Source organism: Oncorhynchus tshawytscha, linkage group LG23 (assembly GCF_018296145.1).
Source record: "Oncorhynchus tshawytscha isolate Ot180627B linkage group LG23, Otsh_v2.0, whole genome shotgun sequence".
Taxonomy (NCBI): Eukaryota; Metazoa; Chordata; class Actinopteri; order Salmoniformes; family Salmonidae; genus Oncorhynchus; species Oncorhynchus tshawytscha.
Genome location: NC_056451.1, coordinates 16,682,640 through 16,700,986, shown reverse-complemented (window position 1 = coordinate 16,700,986; position 18,347 = coordinate 16,682,640). Strand labels below are relative to the sequence as shown.

General features: G+C 45.1%; 1 protein-coding gene across 36 annotated transcripts in view; it reads right to left on the bottom strand.

The window, feature by feature from the left end:
- LOC112222529 (regulating synaptic membrane exocytosis protein 2-like) overlaps nucleotides 1–18,347 on the bottom strand; it is a 223,015-nt gene that overhangs the window by 115,425 nt on the left and 89,243 nt on the right. For 35 of the 36 annotated variants that reach the window (XM_042304750.1, XM_042304741.1, XM_042304747.1 and 32 more), the window contains one exon: nucleotides 5,198–6,144. In XM_042304750.1, coding sequence (XP_042160684.1) covers nucleotides 5,198–6,144 — 947 coding nt within the window. The remainder of the gene's footprint in view (nucleotides 1–5,197; nucleotides 6,145–18,347) is intronic. The other variant, XM_042304755.1, reaches the window with a different exon arrangement.

Sequence of the window (18,347 nt, the reverse complement as noted above, 5' to 3'; positions counted from 1 at the left end):
CTGGGTGAAGGGAAAGTTATGCTGGCCAAACTCCATTCCTATTGCTAATCATTGAGTGCTTGCTTACTAAGGTGTTTTAATGACAGACAGTATATAACCCATTACCTCCAAAATACAAAACCTTACATCCTATTCCTCAGAAGCTCACCTACCTTTGCCTCAGCAGTCCACATTCAAACTACTCTGTGACCCCACCACGAATGTGATCCTTAACATGACCTTCACAATACAATGTGGGGATTTCTTCATCTATCTGTGGTCTGTGTGAAACCTTGGAAAGCCCCCTCCATCCCACAGCATCAATAATGGAGCCAGTCTGTGCTAACCTAGCCATGTGCTATTTCCCTCCCTGTGTGAGGAAGAAAGTTACATAACACAGGGACTGGGGAATGTTGACTGCCTGGATTCTCCTCGTCCTCCTCCTCCTCCTCCTCCTCCTCCTCCTCCTCTCCACCTGTGAAGCAGCTCTGTGTTCCTCCCCTCCTCCCCTGTCCTCTTTTCTCCTTTCCTCTTCTCTGTTGTTTACTCCTCCTTCTCCTCCTCATCCGTCTTTCCTGTTTTTGACACCGCCAAGGTTAAAGCTCCCATAATTAAGGATTTGACCAAATCTATTTGCAATTATGATGACTGTGGCCCTGCGTGGAGTGAATCAAGTGGCCCAACATCTTAAGGATAGCTTCAGATGTTAATTCTGTACAAAAATGGGGTTTAATTCAATGTGTGTGTGTGTACGTGTGTGTGTCAAGGGGAGCATTTAGTTCAGAAAAATGACCCTTTGTCTATAACCATTGTCCTGTTGTAACAAATATGTGGGAAGGCTATGGGACAGGGAAGAGTCCGTGTGTTGCTATTTAGCATGTACAGTAGTTGTCTGTAGGAGTAGTGGAGATCTGAAATACAGGCCGTAAACCCTTACAGATGTCTTACAATATAATACCTATCCTGTAAAGAATCCTATCCTATAGTGTTGAAGGGAAACCGACAAAATTAGGTTGATTCATGTTGATATTTGCCAACCATTTAGTTCAGGTTGGCATTGCCCAGGAGTCTTGCCCAGGAGGCAGCTCTGCAGAGTGGTCACTAGCTGGCACAGCCACAAAGTCATCCAATCTGATTTTAAACCTAACGCTAACACATAACACTAACCTTCCATTAAGACCAAATTTCTGATTTCATGAATGATTACAATACAGCCCATTTTGACTTAGCAGTTGGCTTATCAAGCGTAAACCGCTGAATTCTACCTCCAGGGCAAGACACATGACAATAAACGTCGACCTGACTATTTAGTGGAGGATCCTAATGTTCAGCTTTTCTTCAAGAACAACATACAGTGCATTCGGAAAGTATTCAGACCCCTTGAATTTTTCCAAATTTTGTTACAGCCTTAATCTAAAATGGATTAAATTGTTTTTTTCCCATCATCAATCTACACACAATACCCCATAATGACAAAGCAAAAACAGGTTTCTCGAAATGTTTACCAAAAAAACAACTGAAATATTACATTTGCATAAGTATTCAGACCCTTTACTCAGTACTTTGTTGAAGAACCTTTGGCAGCGATTACAGCCTCGAGTCTTCTTGGGTGTGACACTAAAAGCTTGGCACACCTGTATTTGGGCAGTTTCTCCCATTCTTCTCTGCAGATCCTCTCAAGGTTGGTCAGGTTGGATGGGGAGCATCGCTGCACAGCTATTTGTAGGTCTCTCCATAGATGTTCGATTGGGTTCAAGTCCGGGCTCTGGCTGGGACACTCAAGGACATTCAAAGACTTGTCCCGAAACCACTCCTGCGTTGTCTTGGCTGTGTGTTTAGGGTTGTTGTCTTGTTGGAAGGTGAACCTTCGCCCAGTCTGAGATTCTGAGTGCTCTGTAGCAGGTTTTTATCAAGGATCTCTCTTCTATACTTTGCTCCATTCATCTTTCCCTCGATCTTGACTAGTCTCCCAGTCCTTGCCGCTGAAAAACTTCCCCACAGCATGATGCTGCCACCACCATGTTTCACCGTAGCGATGGTGCCAGGTTTCTTCCAGGCGTGACACTTGGTATTCAGGCCAAAGAGTTCAATCTTGGTTTCATCAGACCAGAGAATCAGGGGAGTGCTGCAGAGATGGTTGACCTTCTGGAAGGTTCTCCCATCTCCACAGAGGAACTCTGGAGCTCTGTCTGCGGTGACCATCAGGTTCTTGGTCACCTCACTGACCAAGGTCCTTCTACCCCGATTGCTCAGTTTGGCCGGTTGGCCAGCTCTAGGAAGAGTCTTGGTGGTTCCAAACTTCTTCCATTTAAGAATGATGGAGGCCACTGTGTTCTTGGGGACCTTCAGTGCAGCAGAAATGTTTTGGTACCCTTCCCTAGATCTGTGCTATGACACAATCCGGTCTCAGAGATCTACGACCTCATGGCTTGTTTTTTGCTCTGACATGCACTGCCAACTCTGGGACCATATATAGACATGAGTGTACCTTTCCAAATCATGTCCAATCAATTACATTTTCCACAGGTGGACTCCAATCAAGTTGTAGAAATATCTCAATGATGATCAATGGAAACAGGATGCACCTGAGCTCAATTACAAGTCTCATAGCAAAGGGTCTGAATACATAAATAAATAAGGTATCTGTTTTTAATTTTTAATACATTTACATAAATAAATAAAAAACAGTTTTCACTTTGTCATTCTGGGGTATTGTATGTAGATTGAGGAGGAAAAATATTTACTTAATACATTTTAGAATAAGGCTGTAACATGAAAATGTGGAAAAGGGGAAGGGGTCTGAATACTTTCAGAATGCACTGTATATTTCGATTTTTGCAGCTTTATATCTTATAGCAGCAAACGAGGATCCATCATAAATACAAATACAAATAATAACTATGCCTGTTTCACTTTCAAGCTATGTGAAAGGGACTGTGTAGAGGGACTAACTCACATCAGTCAGTCCTTCACAGTCATCCAAAGGAGACAGAGACAGCACACAGGGAAGTAACCCTTGAGTGTAGATGTGCCATACAGTCTGCTTTAGAGGGGAATCTATATAGGTCACTCCTCAGAAACAGCTCTACAAACACTTGGAAACGCCTTTGGAAGCGGTCTGCCTTTTTAAAGGACTAATATGGAAACCACAAAGCCAGCCTACCCCCAGTGTAGCAATGCTTTCAGCACGGTGACCGCTCCTCCGCCGGCCCAGGCCTAATCTCTCTCTCTATCTGGGACTTTGTTAGTGTCCTTAACGTTATCACCAGGGGGCGAGGGTGGTTCGATCGTTCAGAAGCATTGTGGTACAGTAGTATGAGATGAATGTATAATTCATAACAACTATCTGCCTGCATCTAGAGGAGAGGGGGCTAGTAGCTAGGGACTAGGAGTTAGGGGCTAAGCGTTAGGGACTAGGAGTTAGGGACTAGGAGCTAGAAGTAAGCCATTCAAAAACCATTTGATCTCCAAACTTCTACTCAGCCCAACCCAGCTCACGACTCGACTCCACTGTCTACTCCAATCCCATCCTGTCCTCCCTGGCTGATCCAACGGAGTTGAGTTGTCGTGCAGGGGGAATCCTACTGGCCTCACAAGTAGCCTGATCTCGCGAGCTTATCAGTGCAAGGAACCATTCATGTTAGCGTGCAAGATCACGCGGCTTGCAATGCTAGAATCCTACAGGGAGAAACCCTAATTATTATACCACTTTTAATTGCATTTGCCATACCTTCATTAATTAATATGCACGACTGATGACATTGTTCAGCCAGAGGCCGTTCAAAAGCAGCATCACAGACTAACCCACAGACACAGACAGACTGACTCCCTATAGGCTGAATGACTGGAACAGCACATCACCCCTGGCCCTGAACCTATTGGAGTGAGCCGCCCGATTAAGCACAAACACACACACGCAAGCACACACGCACGCACACACACTTTGGGACAGTTTTTCGAAGTGTGTGTGTTTGTGTGTGTGTGTGTGTGTGTGTGTGTGTGTGTGCCACCGTAAAAGTACAGAATGAGACTACAATTACATATATCATCACCTTCCTTCCTTTCTCTCTCCTCTCTTTATCTCTCTCCTCTCTCCTTTCCATCTTTTTCTTTCTCCTTCTCATCTCTCCTCTCACTATCTCTCGATCTCTCCCTCTATCTATGTTATTTAATATAGAGTCCATTACATCAGATTGAATGTGTGAAACAGAAGTGGTAGCCAGGCCCTGCAATGTGTGCTACAGGAGGACAGAGACAGGATAAGGTATCTAGAGCAGCAGCCCAACACACACACACACACACACACACACACACACACACACACACACTCTCTTGCATAGACATATACATGCCATTTATTATGCCCTGTCAACATAATAAGCTCCCTTCACACAGTTGCTGTACAGTGTAGAATAGACTTGACACACACACACACACACACAAAACAGGTCAGATCACGTAACAAAGACACAGACAGACCGTAGACTGTGAGGAAATAAGGTTAGTTTTTAAGCGACGGCTCATTAATAAGATCAAATTCCTTTCATAATCTACATATCATATTATTATGAATGAGACCACGAGGCTTTACATTAAAACACATGTATTCACTTACACTGACCGCGCTCCCTAAAACCAAAACCAGATAGTCACTTTAGTTATGCAAGCCTGATAATACAGAACATATACAGAACATCTGGTATTGTTTTCATGGATAAACGTTGTAGTTTCCTTCATATAATTAAGGGCGACTGAGAAGAGAGTTGTGATGGTATGGTGCTCTTTACTCATCAATGGCACTCAGTCCTCTGTACTGAACATATGGAGCTAGCAGACTACTGTCGTACCACTAACTCACTGAATATGGAACAGTGGTAATTAGTCAATAAACATGTTCAACATGAGCTGACAGTGACACTGAATACACTTCCCAATGAATAATGCAAAGGTGATTTGACTATCCCTGACATAACTCCGTGCTTCCCAAATGGCACTCTATTCCCTATATAGTGCACGATTTTTGGCCAGAGCCAAAAGTATATTCCCTATATAGAGCAATACTATATAGGGAATAGGTTGCCTTTTCAGATTTTCCCCTAGTAAAAGAGAGAGCCCTACAAAGTAGTGCACTATAGGGAATAGGTTGCCTTTTCAGATTGCCCCCTAGTGTACAGCATGAGAGTTGAAAGAGAGAGAGCAGGAGGAAGTGTGTTCCTACCTTTCTCACTGACAGACTCACTCTCTATCTCCACGTCCTCACAGCTGGTGTACTCTGGCGTGGTGGCCAGTTCCTCCTCCGAGCTGCTCAGGGACACTTGCCGCATCTTACCCCCCTTTTTGGTTTTGTGGGGCTTTGGTGGCGGCGGCCTGATGGACTCGGACTGGTCAGAGCTCAGAGAGTCGTTCCTCAACATGGTGTCCATCTTCTCCCTCTTGGTCTTCCTGACTGCAGAGCTGGGGTCCAGATAATCATGACCCCTGAACCCTATTGGCTCCCCTGGCCCCCGCCTCATGTCCCCTGACCTATCCCCCAGCACGGGGCTGCGGTGTGGGGTGGGGGGGCTGTGGTTGGAGGTCCGGTGGTGGCCTCCAGGGGTGGGGGAGTTTCTGTCCATGGAGTAGGAGCGTTGGCCCACCATGGGCGGCCGGCGCTCGGTCAGATGCTGTCTGGACAGGCGGATTGGTCCCTGGGGCTCGTCCTGCTCCGTGTAGGCCAGAGACACATCACTGTGGCGCCTCTCGTGCCTGGCCCGGCCCACCTCAGCATGCATCCTCATCTGCTCCTCGTAGGGCTGGGGCTTGACGGGGTAACGGGCTAGGTTGGGGTCGGAGCGGTAGCGTGTCTGGTACTCCTCCTGGCGCTGGCGCTGCAGCTCGTACTCACTGGGCTGCCCGTCTAGAGGGTAGGGCCCGTCTAGAGGGTAGGGCCCGTCCTGGTCCAGAGGGTAGTCCTCCTGGGAGCGCCAGCGGCCACGCCCACCACGATACTCCCCCCGCGCCGCCTCAGCGTCTTGGTACCTCCGTGGGGCCCCACGCCGAGGGTCCCCATCCCCGTAGTCGGACGGTGATCTGGGCATGGTGCCGTCCCCCGGGGCATACTGACCCCGCTCCTCCCTTTGGTCGTATTTTTGGTTTGTATCCCTAGATGCTGATGGGCTTCGTTTCCTGTCCGTCAAAGAAAGAGACTGTTAGTGAGCGGGTCAAGTAGGAATGAAAATTCTCTGAGTCAGAAGAGGGTTTTAAAAGGCTGTATATTATATTATAGAATCACACTGAGCTTGAGTATCATTATATAACCAGTATAAAAACTCACTGATGCTTAGAATGAAAGATCTACAGGGCTTTCTGCTCTGCTTACCTGCCTACTAAACCCACTCCAAACATAGCAGTTCCCTAGACAGGGTAGCCACCAGTGTGCGTGTGTGTGCGTGTGTGTGCGTGCGTGGGCGTGTGTGTATGTGTGTGTGTGTGTGTGTGTGTGTGTATACACTCCACACTGCGTGGGCCTCAGACGGCTGATGAAAGGCTTAGCTACAGTAGCTGTCACATAACAGGGCTGGAGCTGGGGGGGTTTGGAGCTGGGGGGTTTTGAGCTGGAGATTTGGGAAGAAGACTCCTGCACTTCTTTGACTCTCTTCATTAAAAATATATCTAGGAGCCCTAAGATGGCAGCCAGACCCAAAGACAAGATATCCCTGAAAAGGCAAGTCACTTTTCAGAAACCAAGCAGCCTTTAAAAAACTCTCAAAACAGGAAATAGTTTCACCTGATGTTAACATTCAACTGATGTTTTTTCTGTAAGGAGTCACAGTCTGTACAAATACATTCAACATGATATTCTACCGGTACACTATTATCTATTGATCTATAATATGTTTCCATTTCCTCTTGGTTACTATGTGGATACTATAGGTCATCTTTCATCTTCATGCTCTTTCCATCTGATTACTGTGTTGGTGTAAAGTGGATAAATGATGATTATTACAATGCATTTCAAACAGTTAGATGGCACATGATTAACGGCAGACGTTCCCTGAGTATGGCCGTTTGTGTTTTCAAATTAAAAGTGTGTTTGTGTGTGTGTGCGCGTGCGTGCGTGCGCACATACGTATGTGTGCGAGCGAGAGAGGGAGAGAGACAAAGAGAGAGAGAGAGTGTGTGCTATGATAAATTACACTGTTCCCCAGCGTTGGGATGTGTTGTTTGCTGTCTGGAGAGGGAGGGGCCAGGAGTTTGGGAGGGAGGTATGTGTGGTGTGTGTAGCTTATCCAGTAATAATGTGCCTAAGTTAGGAGCATGCTGGGAAAAAGGGATTATTAACAATCTCATTTCGACTTTGAGAAGACGAGTAGGAGAGGAGGAGAGGAAGAAAGGAGACGAGAGGGGGAGAGGAAGAGAGGAGGAAAGAAGGGAAGGAGGAGAGTGGTAATGGAAGAGAAGAGGAGAGACTTCTTCCCTAATTATATCGGCCCCCTCCATCCCCATGGAAAACCACTGCTCGGCTCCACACACAGCCAGTAGGGTCACATAGACAGACAGAACTAGCCTTCTGTAGTCACTACACTGAGCTAGAATACTGTGAAGCCAGGACGGGAGAGCAGGATCATACGAAACACTTTTTAAATCTCAACTACAGTATTCACACCTGAACTGTTCTCACACCGGTACTGCACTGTTCCAAGAATATTTTCCGACCAGACATTAAGTATTATCTATTGACAGTAAATAATAGAGCAGCAGCCACCATTTTGTTTTTGTCGCGATGTTATTTGGGCCAAATGTAATATGTCATAACTGGTTCAGGATTTGTGATATATTATGTACTCCTCCATAATCCCAAAGACAGTGTCTATATCCCAAATGGCATCTTATTCCCTTTGTAGTACGCTCCTTTTGACCAGAGCTGTATGGGCCCTGTTCAGAAGTAGCGTACTATAAAGAGATTAGGGTGCCATTTGGGACACACAACAGTATATCCAGCAGTCACTGAAGGGGGAACGGGGGAAGAAGGATGTGGCTGAGGGGCCCTGGCTGTGAACAGCCCTGTATGTTAATGCATTCCTTTTGTCCAAACCACACTATTCACAAATCATACCTCTTTTCTACTTTTTACCTCAGGAAAGAAAGAAAGTAATGACATGTTAGGACTCAGATGCTTTCTGAGTCTGAATTTAGTATGTTACAACCTTCCAATACATTTCCAACAGCAGGTTCATTAATGGTCATGTTTTTGACCCAGTCATGTAGTGTACTGAACTCTACAGTCTGATGCATTATGTATAAGTCGTCCAGACAATAACAGACCGCTGCTTCATTGAGAAAACCAAGGTGAGGCGGCGGCAGGAATGATGATATGGCAAAGTACAGTAGACTGGCTGAGTGACTGGATGGAACGCGCAGGGTGTACTGTATGTGTGTGTGTGTGTGTGGGGGGGGGGGGTTATTGTATTGTCAGCATGTCTCTGTAAGACAGGCATGGTGATGAAGGAGGTGTGTGTGTGAGAGTATCATGGGGGATAGGGTTGTACTGAATACACTAGGAAATGCTTCAGTAAGAGTTATTAGTATGTCCAAAGGGCCTCTGGCCAATGCCCCCTCAGGACTGCTACTGTTGTGAAAAATCCCACACACACATACCCCCCTTGACAAGCCCTGACTCTACTTGACACAAATATCCCATAATGTGTAGTCCTGTTTAGCCCTGGATGCCCTTTGTGTCCAAACAGACCAGAGTCAATAGCAGCTACCGCTACTACTACTGCTACTACTACTACTACTACTACTACTACTACTACTACTACTACTACTACTACTACTACTACTACTACTACTACTACTACTACTACTACTACTGCTACTACTACTGCTACTGCTACTACTATTACTGCTACTACTACTACTACTGCTACTGCTACTGCTACTACTGCTACTACTACTACTGCTACTACTACTGCTACTACTGCTACTACTACCGCTACTACTACTGCTACTGCTACTACTACTACTGCTACTACTACCGCTACTACTACTGCTGCTGCTACTAATGCTACTGCTACTACTGCTACTGCTACATCTGCCTACAGCATCATGCTAATGTCCTCAGCGCAGGCCGTAGAGCAACACAACACCACTCTGCTGTGGATGATCTGTACATTGTCTCCTTCCCTGTAAATGTATCTGGAATACATTATACGTTGTATAATAAGACATATATTGACATCAGTATAGGATCTCTGACTGACTGGCTGTGGTAGTGGAAAAGGTTTTCTTTGGTGATGTCACTCTGTGATCTCCTGATGCTCCCAGCTCCCATATGACACAGTCCCATGAGCTTATGTTTGCATTCAAACCCCTATTCAAATTGCTGTCCGACAAACGGACTGACTGAGAGAGGAGTTCAGCTCTCTCATAGAATAGCCGGTATGATACAGTGGCAGTGAGCATTGTGCAGTCAGAGAGCATTGTCCAAAACCCAAGCTGCCAGTGCAGGAGCTAGGAGGATGGGATAGTGACGTCATTCAGAAGCAGACAATGATTCATCCACCAGCCTCTCAGCCTACAGTCTGAAATCTGAACTGCGTAGCGTAGTGATGTAATGGCATGGCATTGAACTGCATTCCCACTGCATAAGGAGCCTAATCTCCTGCCAGTGAATCAAATCAAATGTTATTTGTCACATGCGCCGAATACAACAAATGTAGACCTTACTGTGAAATGCTTACTTACAAGCCCTTATCCAACAATGCAGTTTTAAGAAAAAAGATTGACTAAATGAACAAAAGTAAAAAATAAAAGAGCAACAATAAAATAACAATAACGAGGCTTTATACAGGGGGTACCGGTACCGAGTCAATCTGCGGGGGCACATGTTAGTCGAGGTAATTGAGGTAATTAGTAAATGTAGGTAGGGGTAAAGTCACCATGCATAGATAAAGAATAAACAGCGAGTAGCAGCAGCGTAAAAAAAAGGGAGGGGGGGGTGGTCAATGCAAATAGTCCAGGTAGCCATTTGATTAACTTTTCAACAGTCTTTTGGCTTGGGGGTAGAAGTTGTTCAGAAGCCTTTTGGACCTGGACTTGGAGCTCCGGTACCGCTTGCCGTGCGGAGCAGAGAGAACACTATGACTAGGGTGGTTGGAATCTTGGCAATTTTTGGGGCCTTCCTCTGACACTGCCTGGTATAGAGGTCCTGGATGGCAGGAAACTTGGCCCCAGTGACGTACTGGGTTGTACGCACTACCCTCTGTAGTGCCTTGCAGTCGGTGGCCGAGCAGTTGCCATACCAGGCGGTGATGCAACCAGTCAGGATGCTCTCGATGGTGCAGCTGTAGAACTTTTTGAGGATCTGAGGACCCATGCCAAATCTTTGTCTCTTGAGGGGGAATAGGCGTTGTTGTGCACTCTTCACGACTGTCTTGGTGTGTTTGGATCATGATAGAGTGTTGATGATGTGGACACCACAAGCTCTCAACCTGCTCCACTACAGCCCTGTCGATGAGAATGGGGGCATGCTCGGCCGTCCTTTTCCTGTAGTCCACGATCATCTCCTTTGTCTTGATCACATTGAGGGAGAGGTTGTTGTCCTGGCACCACACTGCCAGTTCTCGGACCTCCTCCCTATAGGCTGTCTTATCGCTGTCAGTGATAAGGCCTACCACCGTTGTGTCGTCTGCAAACTTAATGATGGTGTTGGAGTCGTGCTTGGCCACGCAGTCGTGGGTGAACAGGGAGTATAGGACGGGACTAAGCACGCACCACTGAGGGGCCTGTGTGTTGAGGATCAGCATGGCAGATGTGTTGTTGCCTACCCTTAACACCTGGGGACGGTCAGTCAGGAAGTCCAGGATCCAGTTGCAGAGGGAGGTGTTTAGTCCTAGGGTACTTAGCTTATTGATGAGCTTTGAGGGCAATACGGTGTTAAACGCTACGCTATATTCAATACAGTCGTGCATTCTCACGTAGGTGTTCCTTTTGTCCAGGTGGGACAGGGAAGTGTTGAATGCAATAGAGATGGCATCGTCTGTGGATCTGTTGGGGCGGTATGAAAATTGGGGTTTAGGGGTTCTGGGATGATGGAGTTGATTTGAGCCATGCCAGCATTTCAAAGCCCTTCATGGCTACAGATGAGTGCTACGGGTCGGTAGTCATTTAGCCAGGTTACCTTGGTGTTCTTGGGCACAGGGACTATGGTGGTCTGCTTGAAACATGTAGATTTTACAGACTCAGAGTCAGAGAAGACAATTGCCAGTTGGTCAGTTTATGCTCGGAGTACACGTCCTGGTAATTTAGCTCGTCTGTTACGCTTGTGTCATTGGGCAGCTTGCGGCTGGGCTACCCTTTGTAGTCCATAAAACTTTGCAAGCCCTGCCACATCCGACGAGCGTCGGAGCCGGTGTGGTAGGATTCAATATTAGTCCTTTATTTACACTTTGGCTGTTAGCTGGTGCATATGAGGGCATAGCAGGATTTCTTATAAGCGTGGATTTCTTATAAGCGGGTTAGAGTCCGCACCTTGAAAGTGGCAGATCTACTCTTTAGCTCAGTGAAGATGTTGCTTCCGGTTGGGGTATGTACAGTTGAAGTCGGAAGTTTACATACACCTTAGCCAAATACATTTAAACTCAGTTTTTCACAATTCCTGACATTTAATCCTAGTAAAAAGTGTCTGTCTAAGGTCAGTTAGGATCACCACTTTATTTTAAGAATGTGAAATTCCAGAATAATAGTAGAGAGAATGATTTATTTCAGCTTTTATTTCTTTCATCACATTCCCAGTGGGTTAGAAGTTTGCATACTGTACATTCAACTAGTATTTGGTAGCATTGCCTTTAAATGGTTTAACTTGGGTCAAACAGTCTGGGTAGCCTTCCACAAGCTTCCCACAATAAGTTGGGTGAATTTTGGTCCATTCCTCCTGACAGAGTTGGTGTAACTGAGTCAGGTTTGTAGGCCTCCTTACTCGCACAAGCTTTTTCAGTTCTGCCCACAAATTTCCTATAGGCTTGAGTTCCGGGCTTTGTGACTTTGTTGTTCTTAAGCCATTTTGCCACAACTTTGGAAGTATGCTTGGGGTCATTGTCCATTTGGAAGACCCATTTGCGACCAAGCTTTAACTTCCTGACAGATGTCTTGAGATGTTGCTTAAATATATCCACATAATTTTCCTCCCTCTTGATGCCATCTATTTTGTGAAGTGCACCAGTCCCTCCTGCGGCAAAGCACCCCCACAACAGGATGCTACCACCCCGGGCTTCACGATTGGGATGGTATTCTTCAGCTTGCAAGACTCCCCCTTTTTCCTCCAAACATAACAATGGTCATTATGGCCAAACAGTTATATTTTTGTTTCATCAGACCAGAGGACATTTCTCCAAAAAGTACAATATTTGTCCCCATAGCCTGGCTCTTTGATGGCTGTTTTGAAGCAATGGCTTCTTCTTTATACTTGCGTTCTATTGTTTGTACAGATGAATGTGGTACCTTCAGGCGGTTGGAAATTGCTCCCAAGGATGAACCAGACTTGTGGAGGTCTACAATTATTTTTCTGAGGTCTTGGCTGATTTCTTTTGATTTTCCCATGATGTCAAGCAAGGAGGCACTGAGTTTGAAGGTAGGCCTTGAAATACATCCACAGGTAGACCTCAAACTGACTCAACTGATGTCAATTAGCCTATCAGAAGCTTCGAAAGCCTTGACATAATTTTCTGGAATTTTCCAAGATGTTTAAAGGCACAGTCAACTTAGTGTATGTAAACGTCTGACCCACTGGAATTGTGATATAGTGAATAGATAAGTGAAATAAACAATTCTGTAAACAATTATTTGAAAAATGACTTGTGTCACGCACAAAGTAGATGTCCTAACCGACTTGCCAAAACTATAGTTTGTTAACAAGAAATTTGTGGAGTGGTTGAAAAACAAGTTTTAATGTCTCCAACCTAAGTGTATGTAAACCTCCGACTTCAACTGTATGTACGGTCCCTGTGGGGACAACGTCATCAATGTACATATTGTTGAAGCCGGTGACTGATGTGGTATACTCCTCAGTGCCATTCGATGAGTCCAGGAACATATTCCAATCTGTTAGCAAAACAGTCCTATAGCTTAGCATCTGCATCATCTGACCACTTCCGTATTGAGCGAGTCACTGGTATTTCCTGCGTTACTTTTTGCTTGTAAGAGGGAATCAGGAGGATAGAATTATGGTCAGATTTGCCAAATGGAGGGTGAGGAGGAGCTGTGTGTTCTGTACTAACATATGTCTACAGATGTTCTAGAATGGTCTAGATAGAATGGTTTAGGTAGAACATTAGATTGATTGTTCAGAGGATAACATGTTAAGATGGTGCCGACAGATATGGCAGCTCTGCTTCTAGCTCCTTAGCAACTTTGCAGTATTACGTTTTTTTGTGTGTCATTTCTTACATTAGCCCAGATCTTTTTTGTGTTATTACATTCTGCTGGAAATAACTTCTGGATATCAGAGTGGTGGAAATTCACCAGCATTATGGCCAGTTTTTGTACCCCCCCAGGCAATTGAACTTATTCCAGAGGCTGCTCCAAAACACCACCGGCGGAAAATAAGTATTCGGAGTGGACTGCTAGTCCGAATCAGGTGTGCACACCATTCACCTCTTCTGAGTATATTACTCGCTAATGTTCAGTTTCTGGATAATAAAGTAGACCAGCTCACGGCAGGGATCTCCTTCTAGAGATACATCAGGGATTGTAGCATACTATGTTTCACTGAAAAATGGCTCTCTCGGGATATACAGTCCCTGTCCATACAGCCAGCTGGGTTCTCAGTACATCACGCAAACAGGAATAAAGAACTCCCCTGGAAGAAGAAAGGCAGGGTTGTATGTTTCATGATTAACTATCCATGTTGTGATTGTGATAACATACAGAAACTGAAGTCCTTTTGTTCACCTGACCTAGAACACCTCACAATCAAATGCCGACCGTAATAACTCCCAAGAGAATTCTCTTCGGTTATAGTCACAGACGTGTATATTCCCCCTCAAGCTGATACCACGACAGCCCTCAAAGAACTACACTGGACATTTTGCAAACCACATATCCTGAGGCCGCATTTATTGTAGCTGGGGATTTTAACAAAGGTAATTTGAGGAAAACGCTACTGAAGTTCTTCCAACACATTGACTGTAGTACTCGCTCTGGAAAAACATTGGACCACTGCTACTCAACTTTTCGAAATGCCTACAAGGCACTCCCCCTACCTCCTTTCGGCAAATCTGATCACAACTCCATTTTGCTCCCCCCTTCCTATAGGCAGAAACTCAAACACGAAGTACCCGTGCTAAGGTCTATTCAACGCTGATCTGACCAATTGGAATCCATGCTTCAAGATTGTTTTGATTTGATCACACAGACTGGAATATGTTCTGGGTAGCCTCTGACAATAACATTGACGAATACACGGATACGGTGACTGAGTTCGACTATTAAAACCTACCCAAACCAGAAACCGTGTGTAGATGGCAGCATTCATGCAAAACTGAAAGCACGAACCACCTCATTTAACCATGACAGGGAATATGGAATGCGAATGTGAATACAAACAGTGTAGTTATTCCCTCCGTAAGGCAATCAAACAGGCAAAACGTCAGTACAGAGACAAAGTGGAGCTGCAATTCAATGGCTCAGACACAAGACCTATGTGGCAGGGACTACAGACAATTACAAATTACAAGAGGAAAAGCAGCCACGTCGCGGACACCGACGTCTTGTTTCCGGACATGCTAAACTTTGCCCGCTTTGAGGATAACACAGTGCCCCCGACGTGGCCCGCTACCAAGGATTGTGGGCTCTCCTTCTCCGTGGCCGACGTGAGTAAGACATTTAAGCGTGTTAACTCTTGCAAGGCTGCCGGCCCAGACGGCATCCCGAGCCGCGTCCTCAGATCATGCACAGACCACCTGGCTGGAGTGTTTACGGACATATTCAATCTCCCTATCCCAGTCTGCTGTCCCCACTTGCTTCAAGATTGTTCCTGTACCCAAGAAAGCAAAGGTCAATGAACTAAATGACTATTGTCCTGTAGCATTTACTTCTGTCATCATGAAGTGCTTTGAGAGGCTAGTCAAGGATCATATCACCTCTACTTTACCTGACACCCTAGATCCACTTCAATTTGCTCAACGTCAAAAAAACAAAAAGGAGCTGATGGTGGACTTCAGGAAACAGCCGAGGGAGCACGCCCCCATCCACATTGACGGGACCACAGTGGAGAAGGTGGAAAGTTCCTTTGCGTACACATCACTGAGGATCTTAAAATGATCTACCCACACAGACAGTGTGGTGAAGAAGGCGCAACAGTGCCTCTTCAACCTCAGGAGGCTGAAGAAACTTGGCTTTGCCCCTAAAACCCTCACAACCTTTTAGAGATGCACAATTGAGATCATCCTGTCGGGCTGTATCACCGCCTGGTACGGCAACTGCCATCAGACTGTTAAATAGCCATCACTAGCCGGCTTCCACCTGGTTAAACTACCCTGAACCTTAGAGGCTGCTGCCCTATAAACATAGACTTGGAATCACTGGCCACTTTAATAATGGAACACTAGTCACTTGAATAATGTTTACATACTGTTTTACTCATCTCAAATGTATATTTAGAATTCTAGTCTACTGTATTTTAGTTAATCTAATATTTATATATTTCTTAATTCCATTATTTTACTTTCAGATGTGTGTGTTGTTGTGAATTGTTAGATACTACTGCACTTTTGGAGCTAGAAACATAAGCATTTCACTACACCCGCAATAACATCTGCTAAATATCTGTATGTGACCAATAAAATTAGATTTGATTTAAATGTGGTGCTCTTTAACATGGTGATGCATGTGACTGGTATATAGGTTGTGTGTTGTTAGTGTGTGTGTGTGTGTGTGTGTGTGTGTGTGTGTGTGTGTGTGTGTGTGTGTGTGTGCGTGTGCGTGTGCGTGTGTGTGTTAGTGTGTGTGTGTGTTAGTGTGTGTGTGTGTGTGTGTGTGTGTGTGTGTGTGTGTGTGTGTGTGTGTGTGTGGTGTGTGTGTGTGTGTGTGTGTGTGTGTATGGGTGTGTGGTGATGATTAAGTGTTTTCTGGGGCTCCAGCAGGATGCCCTCTGTGGTGACAAATCATGAATGTTAAATGCAGGTTGTCATAAAAACAGGGTTATCAAACATACATTATTGGGAACATCTGCAAAACACAGCCTCTGACTGATTTACAGTGAGAGGAGATAGGAGGTGTGTGTGTGAGCTGTTCGCAGAGCTTAAAGCTCCCATCGTTCTCCTGACCTGATCGACCCAGAAACCATTCTTAAGATACTGTGTAGAACCTTTTTTACATGTCGAAGATGGGAGTACAAGGTCAAAGATGGGATTGCAAGGTCAAAGCTGGGAGTGCAAGGTCAAAGCTGGGAGTGCAAGGTCAAAGCTGGGAGTGCAAGGTCAAAGCTGGGAGTACAACTTCAAAGATGGGAGTGCTGTACATGCTGCTCTGCTTACATGAACAACAAATTGTATGTCACTATCTCTGTCCTGTGTTTGTTTTTGTAATGTCTTTTCACATTTACACAATGCCACAAACTATCCTGAAGTGGACAATAGCAATAAAGCATTGATCTTTGCAACATGAACATATAACAAGGGTGCTATAGTTTAGTTTCACCAAAGATTCATAAGATGTTCTTAGATTAGAATTAGAGAAGGATGGCCTTTTTCACTGTTTCCCGGGGCTATGCTGATATTCCATTAAAAACCAAAGGAATGCCACAACAGGAAAGATCAATAAGGGAAAGTCAATGAGAAAGATTTCAGTGACTGATGTACCCTTCATGGTTACTGCTGGTTTCACACTCACAATCACATACATACACACACACACACACACACACACACACACACACACACACACTGACACGCACCAACACCGACACGCACACACACACACACACACACACACACACACACACACACACTGACACGCACCAACACCGACACGCACACACAGACACAGACACACACACACACAATTCCCTTCCTCAATTCCCATCCTTAAAGCCCCTACTTTATGTCAGAGCAGACATAATTCTATGTTCATACTGCTATTAGTGCAGGGATAATAATAATCAACAGTACTAGAGAGCATCTCACCTCTATGCTGAGGCCAGCCAAGAGGAGCTTACTGGGCTGGTTACTGGTGATGGGGGGGAAAAACATTTGGCAGTATTATTTTGGACAAAATGAAAAGTATCGACTTGTACAACACTACCTTTTTGCTAGGTAGTTAGCTAGCGCTAGTTGGCTGCATTAGCATGGTCTCGCTTGCTCTCCATCTTCTTTTTAATTAGTAAACCAACTAGTTTTCAGCACTTTTATTTCCATGACCGATCAAAACTTGTTTTTATTATGTCTCTCTATTGTAGTTAGAGCAATATATTTGGAACTTCAAATCGCAATAAAATCACCGTATCGAATCGCAATGCATATAGAATAGTGAGAATAGCAATACATATTGTATCGGCACCTAAGTATCATGATAATATCGTATCGTGAGGTCCCTGGCAACTACCAGCCGTACTGGTTACACATCCATCATAGTGTTAGAAAGGACTATGTGAAAATAAAATATCCACAGTAAAGTTTGGGTAGGCAAGACAATAAGAAAAGGTGTCCAACAGTCCTAGTTGAGGCTGATAGCATTGAGGACTGATATGCAACAATAGATGATAAAAACCTTACTGTATTCTACTGTCAGATCCAGGGATGCAGTTCATCTCAAAGTGCCTCCTAGCTGCTCCACGCAAACACATGGCCTTGGTCTCTCACTCTTACTTTTCAGCTCCAAAACATCCAAAACAATTCCGCTTCAGACCGAGCCGCTTTGCTGTTTGTTTTCAACCCTCTGTCCTTCTCAGGAACGTCCTTGTGTTATTTCCCTACTATAGTGAGACTGAGCAAGACGGAGAGGGGCTATGCGTGGTCTTTGCACTCCGGTTCCGACTCTGACGCACCACCTGCACTCCGGTTCCGCCTGTGTGATGCACCAGCAGCAGGATCAGGCTGGGGTAGTGCTGAAACATGTTAAATAAGAGAGTGAAAAGCAATCACGGCTAAAACGCTAGCCTGCCCCCCGTGGGGATTGTGCCACCTCTACTTCACGGATAATGGAGAGAAGTCAAATGAAAACAAATGACTAGCGCTGCGTAGCTACAGCTCTCCATCTTACAGAAAATTTGGTCCGCCTAATGACGACCACATATGGTCAGGGGAGGGAAAAGTCTATTAAAATGAGATAAGTGAAAAGACAGGCTGAGTGTTCATGTCTCAACAAAGAGGGAATCAGAGACACACGACCAC